This window comes from Alosa sapidissima, chromosome 2 (genome assembly GCF_018492685.1).
Source record: "Alosa sapidissima isolate fAloSap1 chromosome 2, fAloSap1.pri, whole genome shotgun sequence".
Lineage (NCBI taxonomy): Eukaryota > Metazoa > Chordata > Actinopteri > Clupeiformes > Clupeidae > Alosa > Alosa sapidissima.
This window is the reverse complement of record NC_055958.1, coordinates 30,085,942-30,103,095: the sequence shown is the minus strand read 5'-3', so window position 1 is coordinate 30,103,095 and position 17,154 is coordinate 30,085,942. Positions and strand designations below refer to the sequence as shown.

General features: G+C 42.0%; 1 protein-coding gene across 2 annotated transcripts; it reads right to left on the bottom strand.

The window, feature by feature from the left end:
• Positions 1 to 10,983: 10,983 nt before the first annotated feature.
• On the bottom strand, positions 10,984 to 16,766 carry upf3a (UPF3A regulator of nonsense mediated mRNA decay). 2 transcript variants are annotated; one of them, XM_042080462.1, is made up of 11 exons: positions 16,570 to 16,766; positions 15,870 to 15,976; positions 15,675 to 15,781; positions 15,425 to 15,523; positions 15,222 to 15,332; positions 15,046 to 15,101; positions 14,589 to 14,747; positions 14,352 to 14,485; positions 13,924 to 14,215; positions 13,105 to 13,182; positions 10,984 to 12,417 (listed from the first exon to the last, which is right to left on the bottom strand). In XM_042080462.1, the coding sequence occupies exons 1-11, from the start codon at positions 16,708 to 16,710 to the stop codon at positions 12,250 to 12,252; spliced, it is 1,452 nt and encodes a 483-aa protein (XP_041936396.1). In that variant the 5' UTR covers positions 16,711 to 16,766; the 3' UTR covers positions 10,984 to 12,249. The 2 variants fall into 2 exon arrangements, with proteins under 2 accessions (XP_041936396.1, XP_041936406.1); XM_042080472.1 differs by lacking the exon at positions 13,105 to 13,182.
• Between the last annotated feature and the right edge of the window lie 388 nt (positions 16,767 to 17,154).

Here is a 17,154-nt window from a genome sequence, read left to right as displayed (position 1 = left end):
GAGGAAAAGTTGGTAAACCACCATTCTTACCTAATTTGAGGGTGCTGATTCTGAATATTTTGTTTACCAAGCTCAATTCTGAGTTCTAAGCCGCATAATCAGCATTTTAACATAAAATAGCCATTATTTTTGCTTATTTTTCCCTAAATTTGGTTGATTTCAAAAGTAATCACTAAAACCAAATAAAAGTGTTCTCTAAATACATGTTTGAGCATTAAAGAAGCCATACTATAGTTTAACATATTTAATGGGAACATGATTACAGTTAACATGTAATAAACTCGGAAATTCTAATCAAAACACAACCATATTTTTATTGCTAACATAGTGAGTCACTCGTGGTGTTTAATGCATTTCCTCACAATAACAAATTGCACAGATAACCTTCAACTCAGAATATATCCTACAGTACATATGAACTTAGATAGTGGGAATAAGCCTAATGCAGAACTGCATCTAACGTCAGCAACAACCGAAAAGTAAAAAACATTTTACTTCTAGTAAATTTGGTATGTGTGCTTGCCTCCATACTAGAGCTTGATAATGTGCTCTTCTAATATGCCATTGAGCAGCACCACTTGTTGGTGGTAGAGCCTCCGATCCTCGACATCTAGAAAACAGAGTGGCACTGGCATAGTTGATACAATACCTGCCATAAATATCTTGATACTCGATACTGAAGCGATATCCAAATCCTAAAATATCTGGAAAAGAAAGGACGCAGGCCTCCTCCAAGTGTATTGAGTCATTTGTGTTGAATTTGGTGCACTTTTGGTCAATTCTGGGTTTCAAACTTCTAAACTTCCTACATAATTATTATGTGTGATGTTTTGGCAATAAATTACCTTTAAATAGCCAAAGTAGGCTAGATCAAGGTCAGTGTTCAAATTACTGCATGCAAATCACTTAATGCTATGCAGAAGAGCCTAATCTTTAGGCCATCTGATGTAGGCTACCCTAGGCCTTCCTGTGTTTATGGGATTTCTTTGACAGTTGCAAAAGGACAAAAGTTAAGATAGTCTTCTTTGTAATTTAAGTTACAAAAGTGAAGATAGTCTTCTTTGTAATTTAAGTTACAAAGTTCTTGAGTGTAATTTAATAAGTACGTTTCAACCATTCTTTGGGTCTTAATCAGATAGGCCAACACCATTATTACATTATATTACATTTGGCTGACGCATTTTTAATCAAAGCGACTAACAACATGGTAACAGTTAAGTTTTAAAGCAATTCTCGCCAACAATTTTAGGACCATTTAAAAACGGTAGAGTACAGTAAGAATAAGTGCATCAGTGAGTGCTGTTTTTAAACAGTTGAGTGTCAGTTCAAGACGGGTGGTAAGTGCTAGGATCAGCAAGACTTGTAAGTGGTGCTATAAGAGGATATGTTCTCTAAAGAGCTGGGTCTTCAGTAGTTTTTTGAAAATGGAGAGGGATGACCCTGCCCTTGTAGGAACTGGCAGTGTGTTCCACCAACGAGGAACAACAGATGAGAAAAGTTTGGATTGGCCTGAGCGTATCTGTTGCAATATCTGTGTGCATTCCTACATTAGGTCTATTTCTTTGATAGTCAACATCATTTGCTACCACATAACAAATACCAAATAACAATACAAAAGTTTCTTACAAACTTTCCTGCATACTTCTTAAATGTGCTGCAGTCAGATGGGTGCCCTAAAGACATAACTAGATCTTGAGCATCTATTACCAGTGTTGAATGAGCAGTTTTTGCAGTGATCACTACTGGACATTCCACATTGCTAGACAGCACTTGAGTGAGGATGACTTATTTCCACTTCACAAATAACCATCGCTATCTGCAATAGCTACAGTACAGGGACATTAATCAGTTCATAGCTGAGGATTTGTCCTAGGTCCACTTCCCTTTCAGCATCATATGCAGTAATGATGCACTGGAGAATGTTTCTTTTTGTTGCATTATAAAGGATATCTTGTCTAAATTTGTTGCAAATAATGCAATCTCCATAGCACTCTTCAGCAACCCTCAAACATGCACACTCTTCCATTTTTTTGCATGGCTGGGATTTGAATGATAGGAAAGAGCACCAATGAGATGTTTTAACTAGGCAAGCACAGTCGCCTTTAAAGTAAAAAAAATACAGTGTAAATCCTCTGTAAAGACTGACAACTGTTCATAATAGTTAGTGACAAAATACTTTCTACAAAAAATGAGCAGTCACCTACTATTCTATCAATTTATTATCAAGGAATCTATTTTGCTTCTAAACGTCATACTGAATTTTAGCTATTATTTTAATTTATATTTTAATTTTAGCTTATTTTTATTTGCTACTTGAGGGTCATTGGGGTAATTCCTGTCCTGTCCCACAACATATCTGATACATAAAGAGTATATTAATGCCTTATTTTTTGCAATTCCTATGATATCTGATGGCAAAACCAAAAAGTATGTGAATTATGCTAATTATGCTAATTAGCAAGCTTAAAACTCAAAATTGAGCTTGGTAAACAAAATATTTGAATTCAGCACCCTCAAATTGTGTGAAATAGCCCCTTTACCGACTTTTCCTCAAATTTGCCAATAGGACTTTTTCTGAACGTTTGTAAGCTATCTGCTCTCCCTCTATACAGTATGAACACACAAACACATACGCACACACACACAGAAACAGAGAAACGTGCGCATGCACGCACGCACACACACACACACACCTCCCAACCTTTCACTGTCATCTTCTGTTTGTGTGAGGCTATCAGGTGTGGTGTTACCAAAGAACCACAAGTTCATCCTCACGATGCCTCTTTGTATTGCGTGGTAGTTTCATTCAAGGACATTTCACTCATATTTGTATTCACTTTCGCCAAGTCATTACTGCTTTAGGAGGGGAGAGAACCACATGCAGAGGAGCTCCGAGTGGCATTTATATTAGGGCTTCTTGGTCAACACAAAACACATGATCTGAAGTTGTTTTGTTGAACTTGCCACATGCAAGTCACATCTGTGAGTTCCTGTTAACCTTTATGTGACCAGCAGTGCAATGCATCAAAACACTTCATGCACAATACAGTGTACATATGTCTAACAGTGTGCAGAAGAAGAAATTGACCTATCAGGCACCTGTGACACCTCAAAAATCCCTGTCCAAATCATTCTTCATTTCAGGGTTTTCATTAAATTGTTTTTAAATTAATTATATACGAGGAACAACACAGGATTCTGGCACTGTGCTCACTCACTGAACTAACCATTTCAAGAAATAGTCATGGGAAATAGTCAAGGAGAAGTATTATGGACCTACACAAGTCATGTTTTTCTCTCTTAACTTGTGCTAAGCATGAGGTTCACGAGATCTGTGCAATGGTTTCCTGTTGATAGAAGAGGTTCTGCTTTTGGGCCGCACTACAGATAGCACTGGTATTTGGCAGAGAATTATAACAGAGATGTCACTGTCACTATGACTCTTGATGATAGTAGGAAGACTGATTCAGAAAAAAGTGCACATTGCCACTCTAAAAGATTACAGGCCCTAATATAACTATAGTGGGCAAAGTGCAACGTCTATCTGATCAACAACTGTGTGATATTTATAGCATTGAGCTGACTTATCAATGTTTGTGGCTAAGGTGTGGCCCTTGGTGTTAAATTAGCAAATTGATTTGGCTTATAAAATTAGCTCTATAGTCACACATAAGACTTTGCCCATAATTCAAATAAAGGCCCATTCAAATTATGTGAGAACTTCAACATCTCATCGCTTCAACATCACTTCAAAACAAGGGCGTAGGTTTGGTCTGAGCTTTGGTGGGGACACCACTATTACCCCTGTGACGGATATTGGCAGGTCTTAGACCCCGCCCTGTTTGGTGTGCCTGTGCTCTCTACCCCTCTTTCTCGGTTCCTGTTGAGTAGGTGTTGCAAAGATTGTTAAGGCGGAGCCTTAACAATCTTTGGTTTAGCGTTTACAGCCATCTTGAATTTAGTCACAATAAGTCGAGCAACGAGTAAGAATGAACAGGTATGATAAGGGATCAGATTCCAAAAATAATTCAGTGGAAATGCATGGATTCCAGCAACTGGAATCCATGCATTTCCACTGAATTATTTTTGGAATCTGATCCCTTATCATATCTGTTTTAAGAAATGCTTAAAGCCGAAAGACCATGTTGAATTTTGCTACAATTTATTTCAAAACAGGATTACTCTGGAACAGATAACTATACACTGCAAAAAATGAATTCTAACCAAGTGTTATTGATCTTATATTAAGATTAAAAAATCTATTTGGTATTGTTTTTAGCATGAAAAGACTTACCTAGCGCCCTCTCAAAAGATCATTTTGACTTAATTTAAGAAGAATTTAACTTATTTTAAGGAGTCTTATCAAGACAAATTTGCTCAACACACTGGCAGACAAATCTGCTTGTTTTTAGGACAAATTTGCTTAATGCACTGGCAGACAAATTTGCTTGTTTTCAAGATGAGATGTCTTAAAATAAGTCAATTTTTTTTTAAATTAAGTCAAATGATTTCACAAAAAAGCGCTAGGTAAGTCTCTTTATACTGAAAACAATACCAACTAGTTTTTTTTATCTTGATATAAGATTAATAACACTTGGTTAGATTTTGTTAGATAAGCAGTGTACACGGGAATGCTTTACACCTTTGTGTTCGGTAAGGTCTGCTGTTTATTCTTATATGGTTTGTCATGTGTTGCGTGAAGAGTGTGTAGGCCTACGATATTCCACCGAGAGGAATGGATGTGGAGATGTGCGCCGAGAATAATTATTAAATCTCTTGAAGTTATTTTTCTCGTGAACTGTTTATCACAGCAAATAGTGGCTAGCTAGCACCGTTAAAAGCTGAGAAAAGGCTCTTTCATGTGACACATGTTTGATGAGTAGCCTACTTCTCGAGGAGTTCAACAGAGAGGAATGGGTGAATTTGGACGCACTTCATATGCCTTGTAGTGAAGTGAAGCTGAAGCGCTGCGCCATGCTGCGCAGGAGACTGCGGCTCACTGGTAGTTATTATAGGTAACTTCAAATCAGCGCGATTTACCCTTATAGGCTACTGCACATTACAATATCTGTACGAGATGATCTGCAGCACTGAAGTGAGAAATTATTTAACTCTTTGTGTAGCGCACGTGAGCGCTTTCCCCCCCATTCCGACCTGAATATTGGTGGGGACATTTAAGTCGTAATTTGACATTGGCGCGGACACGTCCTTCGGTCCCCACGCAAATCTACGCCCCTGCTTCAAAAGCATTTCAAGTGATCAATCACATGTTCTGTCTCCTTGTCATTCGTTTATCTCTTTATATATGCTGATACACGGACTCATTCAGACATTAAATGTAATACACACACTTTCACTGCCATCTTCTTCATTGCTCATCCCACCATGGTTTTATCCATTTAACAGTGCTCCTCCTCTGTGTAACTAGAGACACATTAGTAGCTGATACACTACAAGGGAACAAGCCATTCTGTCCAGACAGAAATGCAGATATAAGTGGGCGTAGAGTGGGCGTGCCGTTTCAGTGGGCATAGAGTTTGGATCTTGTTTTTGATCTGATAAGATGATCCCACACTATGTGTTATAATAAAGTTGGTTTGTTATTAGTCAGTTTTTGTTGCCTATAGGAACGGAAGACCTAGCATGGGAAATGTCATGTCATCCATTCTTCATGGTGCGTGAAAAGCTGTTAAGTTGCAGTGGGTTTGGACGACCTCTCACCTCAGGAAAGATGTCTCATAAAATTGTTTCTTTTTGTTTTGTTTCCCCACTTACCTGGAGAAGAATGGTGAAAACATTGTCTTGTTACTAAATGATGACTGTAACTTGCACTTGTTTGAGACAGAGGGAAATGTGGCTAGCTGGCTCAACAGCAAGCATTAACAATCATCTCTCCACAGCAGAGGGGTGAATTGCAGGGTCTGTGGGAGGTTATGGGAGAATGGGTGGTTGTGTGTATAGGGAGGGGTGGTGGGAGTGGGTCTTTGTATTCAGATTTTTGTACACCATTTGATAGTAACTGTTGTGCATTTTGTAGGTCACTGTGTGCACATCCACCTATAAGCAGGAAGAGGTCACTGTGCACATCTCAGGTGCAAGACAACACGAGGCAGAAGTTATTCTTGAGAAAAGAGTCTACAGTTGTCTTCTCTTTTCTTGAGTGTTTTTGTTTTTATTTATTCATATGGGAAAATACGGCCCTTGCGGTCCATACCGACATGCAGGATGAGCGGCTAGGACTCACTGAGGTGAAGTGATTTTGTGATGGAGAGTGCAGATTTATTTACAGTGTGAAAATAGTGCCGACAAATGGCACACAAAAGACGAAAAACAAACAAACAAAATCAACCAACAAGTTTTCAATAAAAGAGTTCTCAATAATTAGGTTCACACACCTTCACAGCAAGCTGTCACATTGAAATGCTCTCCAGTCCTCTCTTTCAAGACTTGGGGATCAAGAAAGAAAGAAAGAAAAAAGAAAGAAAGAAAGTAAGTAAGTAAGTATGTAAGTATGTATCTATCTAATGTATGTATGTATGTATGTATGTATGTATCTATCTTCTTCAACATGAAATGAGTGAGCCATAGGCCAGCCAATTACCCAATTAAGACCTTGGGGTTAAACCATTTTAGAGGGGTGACAGTCTGTACCAATTCTGTTAAAATCTTTCCTTGTACAGTCACATACACAGCAATAAAATGACACCCTTCAAACAAACAAGTAAAAGGTGAATGCATGCGAGTGTGGTTGTAAGGTCTGTGTTGCACAAGGCAGCTTAAAAAAGAAACATATTTAGGGGGAAAAGGAGACGTCTCCTTCCTCATACTTGGGTCATTACTTCTCAGGCTTCGGGTGTCCCTGAGAGGAAAGGCGCTGTGACTTTCCCTGAGAGGAAAGGCCCCCCCCCCCCCTCCCTTTTCTCTGTATTCAGTGCATAAATGCAGAGAAAAACATACACACACACACACACACACCTATATTTCAACACACAAATGACACAAATCACACATACTTACAACATTACCTGTGAATGTGACTCAATGTTACAAAACTATGATGATTGAAGAAGATAAACGGTGGAGCCGTGTCCGGCAGTTCTCTGACCAGAGACTCACACTCCATAATATCTCATGACTTCAGGCGCCATGCTATGAAGTAAATTATATAAAACACTATTGTGATGAATGTTAAATTGTTGTAGCATTTAAATTATAACAATGATAAAGTAATTGGCCTGTGTAGTGGACACTATGGACATACTTCACCATACTGTATTATCTCGTTCTGTGCTTACTGCATTATCTCGTTCTGTTTTAGGGACACTGTCTCTTTAAGGACACGCTGCTGGTTTGTTGTTATCACCGGCAGCGCCATGTTGGTTCCATGTATCGACATGTACAGACGCTAGGGGGAGTTTCGTAGAGAAAAAGCATCAGGCTTGCCTGGTGTCCCATTTGAACTCTGATGCTGAGAGAGCTAGCCGGCTGTTTTCTCTGCAAGGCTTGGGTGACAGCAAACCCTCTGAGCTTATGGATAGGACCTGCACCGGCAGGCTGCTGTTCATCCAGGACTCCACCTCCGGGCGCCGTTTCTTGTGTGACACCGGCGCGCAGAGGAGCATTCTGCGCCTGCATCTAGACTGGACATCCTGTCTGACGGTCTTGCCCCCCCCGTCCTGGAAGCTGCTAATGGTAGCCCCATACGTACTTATGGCATTCGTCATGTTGAACTGTGTTTCGGTGGCCAGCGGTTTAGCTGGAACTTTATCACAGCCAAAGTGGCCGTCCCCCTTCTGGGAGCTGATTTTCTATGTGCTCACGTGCTGCTGGTGGATGTCAAAAACCGTCGCTTAATTGACGCCACCACTTCTTGTTCATACACTCTTAGCGGTGTGGACCCCATTCGACTCTCTAGCGTGCGCTCACAGGCTGACGAGTTTCATCGCCTGCTCGCAGAGTTTCCTGTGCTCACGTGGCCCACCTCGTCACTGGCGACTGGAACCAGCAAAGCTCGCCATTGCCAGGGCTGAATTTGATGGCATTGAATGCCTCGGCATCATCCGCCGCTCCAGCAGCCAATGGGCTTCACCCCTCCACACGGTTCCTAAGCCCGTCGGTGGGTGGCGACCCTGCGGAGATTACCACCGTCTCAACGACGCTACAACGCCAGATCGCTATCCAGTGCGTCACATCCAGGATTTTTCAGCACACCTGGCGGGTAAGGTTATCTTTTCTAAGGTAGGCCTTGTCCGTGGATACCACCAAGTTCCCGTCCACCCGCAGGGTGTTCCCAAAACGGCGGTGATCACCCCTTTTGGCCTGTTGGCGAGTTCCTGAGGATGCCATTCGGCCTTAAAACCGCCGCCCAGTCGTTCCAGCACCTCATGGACTCTGCGCTGCGTGACCTGCCTTTCCTGTTTGTGTACCTGGACGACATCCTAGTGGCCAGTGCCTCCAAAGCCGAACACCTATCCCACCTGCGGATCCTTTTCTAGCGTCTTAGCCTGCATGGAATAATCATCAACCCAGCTAAGTGCCAGTTTGGATTGACCACCATCGGCTTTCTGGGACATCGACTCACCAAGGACGGGGCCGTGCCACTCCCGTCTAAGGTTGATGCAGTCTTGAATTTCCCTCGGCCGGTCACGGTAAGGAGTTCCTGGAAATGGTGAACTTCTAGCACCGCTTCATTCGCACAGCTGCTGCTCTCATGCGCCCCCTGCATGGGGCCTTGAAGGGGAAAGTGTGCAAACACCTGGTGGATTGGTCCTCGGAGAGAGACACAGCATTCACAGACGCTAAGTCTGCTTTGGCCAACGCAACGACGCTGGCACACCCATCACCTGTGCGCCAGTTGCCATCACCGCAGATGCTTCGGACTATGCGGTTGGCGCTGTGCACTAACAGTGGGTGGATGGTGCCTGGCAACCGCTTGCTTTCTTTAGCCACCAGCTACGCCCCAGTGAACGTTAAGTACAGCACCTTTGGAGGCCTGCTGGAGGGCCGACAGTTTACAGCTTTCGTCGATCACAAGCCCCTAACGTTTGCCATGGCTAAGGTGTCTGAGCCATGGTCTGCCCGCCAACAGCGACATCTCTCTTGCATCTCAGAGGATACCACGGACATACAACATGTTGCAGGTGAAATCAACCTTGTCGCGGACTGCCTCTCGCACTCCATCGTGGGAGCCGCCCACCTGGGGCTTGACTACACCCACATGGCAGCCGATCATTCCACCGACTCGGAGGTACAGTCACTCAGGACTGCTGGCACTGGACTGCACTTAGTGGAGATTGCTTTTGGTGACCGTGGCGCCATGCTGCTTTGCGACGTCTCCACCGGACAGCCACGGCCCATCGTTCCCACTGCATGGAAACAACAGGTTTTTGAGGCTGTGCACGGTCTCTCTCTAATCCAGGTAGGAAACCATCTCAAAGGTTGGTGGCAGCCAAGTTTGTCTGGACCACTCGATGGCCAGAGGCTGTCCCACTTTGGCACCCCATCTGACCTTTCATCTGACTGGGGCTCACGGTTAACCTCGGAGCTCTAATAAATTAATTAATAAAAATTAGGGCTGTCAAAATAACTGATTAATTTTGATTTAATTAATTTGAGAAAAAATAACTGATTAAAAAAAAAAATAGTGCAGATTAATCGATTTTGTATGACCTTTGACCCCAAGCCGTTCTAGCCAGTAACCATTAGACTGTAAAATGAAGGAGAGAGAAGAAAATGTGCTGCCTAGATCATTGATTGGAACATTTACTTTTAAAAAACGGCCTGATGGTGATAAAAATAAAGTGTCTGCAGCAAGAAATTTGCATTTCACTGGAGTTTGTCAACTCTAAAGTCACAAATCAATGCAAAAAAATAGTGTTAACATTGAGGGGAGTGTTAATTTATTTTCATTGTGTCCCCTACGTTATGTCTGTGGCCTGAAATGCCTTGTATGTGAAAAAAAACCTGAAGCACTTTTTGAAACACAATTTATTTCCTCAGCATACAGTATGTGGGTTCACATACTTTTGCGAGCTTGGTTGAATATATAATGAAAATATATCAATTATTTTGTTTCTGTCTATTACTTGGAAGGTCAGCTTTACAAATTAGGGTTTGGTTGTGCACTAATTGTAAAAAACAACTGACCATGTCTGAGGGATCACAAAATTTCAAGCAGCACTACTCTCTTTGTCTGGTTCATAGGTAAACTTCCTTTAAAAGGCGTTGGGTGGCCTACTCTTACTGCAGTGTGCCAATCCGGGAGTACAAATTTGCTACTCTTTTAGCCAGTATATGTATACATTTTTACATTAAAATATAAGTCATAACATGCAGCATTTTAACAGTACATTCAACAGTAACTTTCCTTTAGATTTGCATGCCACCAAGAGCAAAATGACATTATTTGTTATTTCTGGTCAAACTTTGCTTGGATGGGAGAGTGAAATAGTGTTTGTAATGCCATTCAACATTTACATATTTCTATTTAACACTGGCAATAGAGGTGCTTGGATGGGAGAGTGAAATAGTGTTTGTACTGCAATTCAACATTTTCACATTTCTATTTAACACTGACAATAGAGGATATGGGGTTAAAAATATATATTATTTATTCTGTCTTTGCCCACTAGAGGGAACCATACAAAAAGGATAATTTCCCTACACCTGTCAAACCTCAAATTTACCAAGGAAAAGGCAGAACTGGCCCATATCTACTCGTGTTCTGCTTATTAAATCTCACATGCTCCCTATTGAGTTAACTGTTCTTATTTCAATGACCTTGATACTGACCTTGCACAGATCTGATCCAGCTGCACCTGTTTTCTGTATCATCCTGCGCGAAATATCAGTGGTAACCCATAACGACCCTTGGGACTCTTTTTCTTCCTGATGTCATACACAAATCATCAATAAGAACTGATTATTTGTGTTGTGTTGTGTTAGTGAAATTTAGAAGAAAGTAATCAGTGAAACAATTCTGTATAGGGTGATAATTGTAATGCTATTTTATTTAATCTGTTTTCAAAAAGATATCTTGCTTTGTCAAGGTCCCCAGACACCAATCTGGAAAGAGATATACCAGATGCACAATATCAGACATTCTGTCTGTTAACCCTGTAATACGAATTTTGACAAAAATTCATTTCACAATACCATGTGCAAAAATCAAATCTAAGGCATGTTACACAAGGTACATGTTACATGTTCCGCTGCTTTGTAGAAATCCTAACAATTTAGAAAGTCTCTTTATCAATGTCTTCATATATTTAAATCCAGCATGTTTACCTTACAGTTAGTATTTCTGAATAAAAAAAAAAGTTCTGTTCTTCTTGGCTCACAGAGATTTTGTCAAATTTTGAACTGTAGACATACACCTGGAGCCAGTATATGTTTAGTCTGTTTTTTTTGTTGTTTCGTTTTTTACAGCAGGTCACTTTAGAGCACCTTAAAAATGAGGGCTACGATAAACATAGGGTTACATGCGTAATATTATAACATTGACAGATACATAGTATACATAGTTAATGCAACACATTTTCTCTTGTCCACTCTCACATTCAGCCCCTCAATGCACACACAATATACAATGTATATGTGTGTCCAAAAAAAACAATATTCTTAGATACAGTGGTGCAGATACAGTATATCCATATGTTTGTCATTTTTAAATATCTTTTTTTTTTAAATATCTATACTTTCTCTGTGATAAAGTCTAAAGACATTCTTTACAAAGTCTACAATCTAAGGGAATCCATTGCAGCTCACTACAAAAGGCCTGTAATAAATTCATCTGTTACACGGACAATGAGGTATCCAATCTCAGCTCAGAGTGTCAATGGACAGTTTTAAACATGTGCTACCTCAACAAATTCCTCCATAAGCTTTGCCAATGTTGTGGCACTTCATGGAATCTAAATCTACTGTAACTCTAAGTCAGATAAATCAGACATCAACACCAACTCCTAGTACTACAGCACCAACAACAAACTATGCATCCGTCCGCAGGATGATCTGCACGCGTTTGGGTACGTCGGGCCAGTTGAAATAGCTACAGTGAGGGAGTTTCATTATTGTGCTATATCCAGAGTCAGTAGCAAAGCAAGCAAAATAAACAAAACAAACACAAACAAAAGCAACAACATCAGAAACCAGGCGATGATGGGACGATGAGGGTCTCTCGCCGAGGAGGCTAAGGGTATCGACAGCCTTCACTACTCGCGTCCAGCTCTTTGCTCCCGGTCTGGTCTGCTACTCGTCGCCGCTCTTCTCCGATCCTGTCCCCAGGATGGCGTCGTAGCAGCGGTCACCGCAGTGCGACTCGGGCGACTGGGCGGCGCAGTCGAAAGCCTTGCCGGAGGAGCCCAGGCGCTTGCGGTTGCGCGCGCCGGGCTGGTAGAGCTGCATGGCTGGCCGGTCCTGCGCAGCGACAAGGGGAGAGAAGACCACAGGAGAGAAGAGCAACACATTCTGTCATAACAACACAGCCTCACTGACCACACACACTGGCCACTTCTGCTGTAACCACTTCTAAACATTACGCTCAGGGGGCTCAGTGACCTTGGAAGAGAAGATAGATCATTATGCAAACAGATACAATTTTTACACATTTAATCATTTACCATCATTTTCTTTTTATAAATAAAGTGGAATATTTTTACAACACTAATGCCCCCATTACATCTGGCTACAGGAAATGTTTTATACTGTAACATTTCTAATTTCTTAACTGTCTTGAATTTATGCATTGGAAAGTTTCTATAACCTATTTATTCAACAACTCAAACTATGAGAACAAGATGCATTATTTACTTACTAAATACACAAAAGATACACTCTGTTCAGCAGTAAGCTACCTGCTGTGCGCATTACTGATTTTGACTCCAAGGCACTGACTATCAGAAAGAAACCCTCCCCCAAACACGCACCCTGTAACATTAACAATCTTTCTTTTATTTTTGTTTTGTTTTAAAGCCACCCACAGTTAGGCCTTGCATCCTGTGGAGCCTCCCAGCATACAGTAGGCTAGAATAAAGTAAAGTGGCACCACCCCCCACCCTCTCCCCTTCTTCCCTGGATTAGGAAAGGCTCAAAGGCTAGCTGTACCTTCTCTGGGAGAGCCCCTCTTATCTGGTCCAGCCCCTCAGACTGGGAGGTCCTTTTCTCCTGAAGCGCTAACACAGACTGAGAGACACGTGACTTGCGTCAATATAGGCAGCCCATCATCCACCACACGCCCGCCACAACAGCCAGAGAGCAAACACAGCTAAACTGCCTCTACACACATCCACTACATCAGTGTGTGTGTGTGTGTGTGTGTGTGTGTGTGTGTGTGTGTGTGTGTGTGTTGGTTGGGGCGCAGCACGACTCATCACAACACAAAAAGCAACGGGATTGCAATACAAGCACCCCACCTCACACCACCCAAACCAACTGACCACCCGCCACCACCCCCATTCAGGGAAGCGGCCTGGAGTGGGGTGGAGGGGAATTTGTATTGCAAACCGTGACTGGAATGATGATGCAATGAGTGTGTGTGTGTGTGTGTGTGTGTGTGTGTGTGTGTATGTGTGAGGGTAATGATGATGACCCGACAACACAGTCTGGAGATAATGGGTAAGAATTGTTAGTTTTAACCTTCTGAGGGGAAGGCTCAACACTACATTTACAACCAGGAACTCCTATCAAAACAAACGATCATTCATGAGGTATCATAGACTTGTTGTTGTGGCATGTTAAAGTCTAGAATACAGGATTTTGTGCAATTGAGGTGAGTTAGTGTGATGGTGATCACTTGACGGGTGAATGAATTGACCATAAACCTCTGTGCTCTGTAAAGAGGTGGTCATGGCAACCCGTGATTTTTTTATGGGATGGATGAGAAGCGGGAGAGACCCCACTGACAACCGTCGGCGTTTCGCTCACCTTGTTCCGGATCCGCTCCTTCCGGCTGGCCATGTCGTCCCTGTCTTGGTTGCCCAGCTTGTCCGCGGCGTCGGGGCCAGAGTAGCCGTACGCGTGGTGCCCGTGGCCGTCTTTCTTGGCCCGCTCCTGGCAGTAGCCCTTGCCCCACTTGGTCTCGTCCTTGCGGCGCGTGAACTTGTCGAAGTCGTGGTGGCGCTGGCGCTTGCGCTCCTCGTCACGGGCCCGGTGCTCTCGGTCCCTCTGGCGCCGGCCGTGACCTTCGCGCTGCTCCTTGTCGCTCTCAGCCTGACCTCTGCACAAGAGAAGAGACCACACGTGGTAGCATCTATTGTAGCATCTTGGTATTGTGTATGGTAGCATCTATTGTCATCCTAAGGTTTTTGCACTGTGGCTAATACCACACGGTGGCTATGCCCATGTGATCTTACTTCTCCTTCTGCTCTTTGGATTTCACATGAGCAGCTGGCTTGTCCCATTTACTCCTGTCTGTCTCACCGCTGTCTCCCTTCTCTTTGAGTCTGTCCGAGTCCACATCTTCATCCCGGTCACACTTCTTCAGAAGCTATGAAGGAATGTAAGTTACATTTAAACAATATACAACTACTCATAATGTGTGTGCGTGCACTGACATTTCAAGTCACACATTTTGAAATGTTTCTGTTCACCTTAATCTTGATTTCCTTCTCGGAGAGTTTCTTCTGCTTCTCGGCCTCTTTGCGTTTTCGCCTCTCCTCTTCCCTGCGTTTCCTCTTCTCCTCCTCCCTCTGTCGCTTCTTCTCCAGCTCTCTGCGCCTCCTTTCCTCTCGCTTCTCCTCCCTGATTCTCTGTGCAGTCAGACCGTCATACAGCTGGTTAACTAACTAACTGTGCTGTTACAGTGCTCTCCAAGTTCAATTAACCCTTAAAGGTGTAGGTTTTTGAACGTTCTAAGTTCCGCAACAATTGAAGGTTCTAAAATTCTATGTTGAATTCAATGAACCCAGATATTCTTTAGAATGTTAATTTCCCAACATTCCCGTCACACCGGTGTGACGGTACTCCTTTAAGGGTTAAGGCACTTGTTCTTTGAAACATAATGCATATGTTATGGTGCTATAGAAATAATTTGAATTGAACTCATACCTGTTTTTCTAGTTTCTTATTTTTGATGTACTCCAACAGTGGTGTCGTTCTTTTAGCTACACACACACACACACACACAAAAGGAACCTTTAAGAGCTACACAGCCAACTACATCTGACAAAAACACAGTCAGGTAAGTGTTGGATCAAATGTGTAAAGGCCATAGCCTCCAATACCTATGAGTTCCCTGGTCTTTGCCTCGATTTCTCCCAGTAATGTTTCTGGATTGGCCATTGATTTCTCCTCATCGCAAGAGTAGGTCTCCAAAAACCGCTTGTACTCTGGGTCTGGGTAGTAGACAAAAGAGGTTTTTTTTTTTTCCATCCACAGATAAGCAGGCTGATTACATAAAACCAGAGCTCTAAAACATTGAATAAACCTTCTTCAATGCTCCCTGCTTTGGCATCTTTCTTCTTCAACTTCTTTTTGGATATTTTTTGAAAAGGTGCAAATTCTACCACTGCCGGATATTCCTGGCCTGAATGATATAATATGAGAAATGTTTAATAAACAAAAATATGCAAAGAGCTTTTTCTAATAATTAATCTCTTTTTGAGTGGCAGAGGAATGTGAAAAAGTGAGGAGTGAACATGTAGAATACACAGATGGAAAATAATACGTTGTGTTACCTTTGTTGTCTATGAAAACATAACCGTCAAAACGGTCCCTGAAGAGAACTATGTCCTCTGGGTTTTTGAAATTTATATACGCTCTTGAGAAAAGATGCGGATAAAGGCTGCAGGGGAAAACGCAAGAGAACACAGTCTGTAGATCCGTAATAATAGGTTCGGTCATATTTTAATTAAATAATCCACCCATCTTACCTATGATCAGCTGGAAAGAATTCAAAATAGTCATATGACGGCAACGGACTAAGTTGTTCCTCCAACTGGTCTTTGGATAGACTCGGTGGCAGTCGGCGTATGACAACCTGTTAAGGAGAAACACTAGAACTATACATTTTCGAGCACCATTAAAATTAATTTGGAGGATAAGCTAGGCTAATATGGACCCATTTTCGGTATTAACTCATAACAGACTGTAAAGGTCGTGCATTGGGCAAACTAAAACCAAGCAAGGCAGCCAGTATACATTATCTGTCATAGTTTTGTAAAACGTTACATAATGCCTTCTCTGCAGACATTAAATATTCCCTGTTCTGCATTGGTGATTTAGCCACTGAACGCTGATAGCACTCACACACTAGCGCACTAGCCTAACGTTTGGGTTGTAACATTTTAGCTTGAACAGGGCTAGCATGATATAGGGTGATATATTATGGCATTACAGGAAAACAAAACGTAGAGAAGGCGTTTGCATTTATTCTCTGCGAAGAAAACAATAGCTGGGTTTGATAAAACCCCAAAACGTTTCCACATAATGCTAACAGCCTTATGGAGCCTTTAAAATATCTCGCCCACTATTTCGCTGTCTATGGTGCTGATCAGCGCCACCATAACGATATCCGTCAACACTGGGTTCGATGCATTCAAAAGATGCAGAATGGCGTTATATACTCCATACCTTCGTAAATACTTCTTTTTTCTCTTCTTTGACCTTTGGGCCTGGAGTAACGTTCTCCTGGTCCCGTTGGATATCTCTGAACTGTATCTCTACGATGCTTCTCTCCCTGCTCTCTGTCATTTGCTCCTTTTCAGACTTCATCTCTCCATTTCTCCCCTTCAATGTCGGGGTCTTTCGGTCTCGCGAGAAGTCCTAACCAAAACACCGCGAGTTTCGATCATAATGACATTAGGCATCTACTGTAGGCTATCGTTTGATTGTTTTTTTTTTTTGTGCAAACATATATTTTAGTATTTAGTATTTTCAAACGTTTATTGTCAAGAAATGCAAAGATAATTCCATTTACACAGGCCTAGCCAGGACTAATTGTAGGATATGCCTGGCTAAAATAGAGAACTAGTAGAACTACAGAATAACATGGGGAATCCTTACCAAAGGCAAAATGACAATTCTATATTATGATAACCAATAGTTATTTGGACCAGCAACTCTGAACCGCGTAGATACATTTAATACCACAAAAAATAACATTTAAGGCCACAAAAAATAACATTTGAGTAAAGACGCGTGAAGACGCATTTTCCT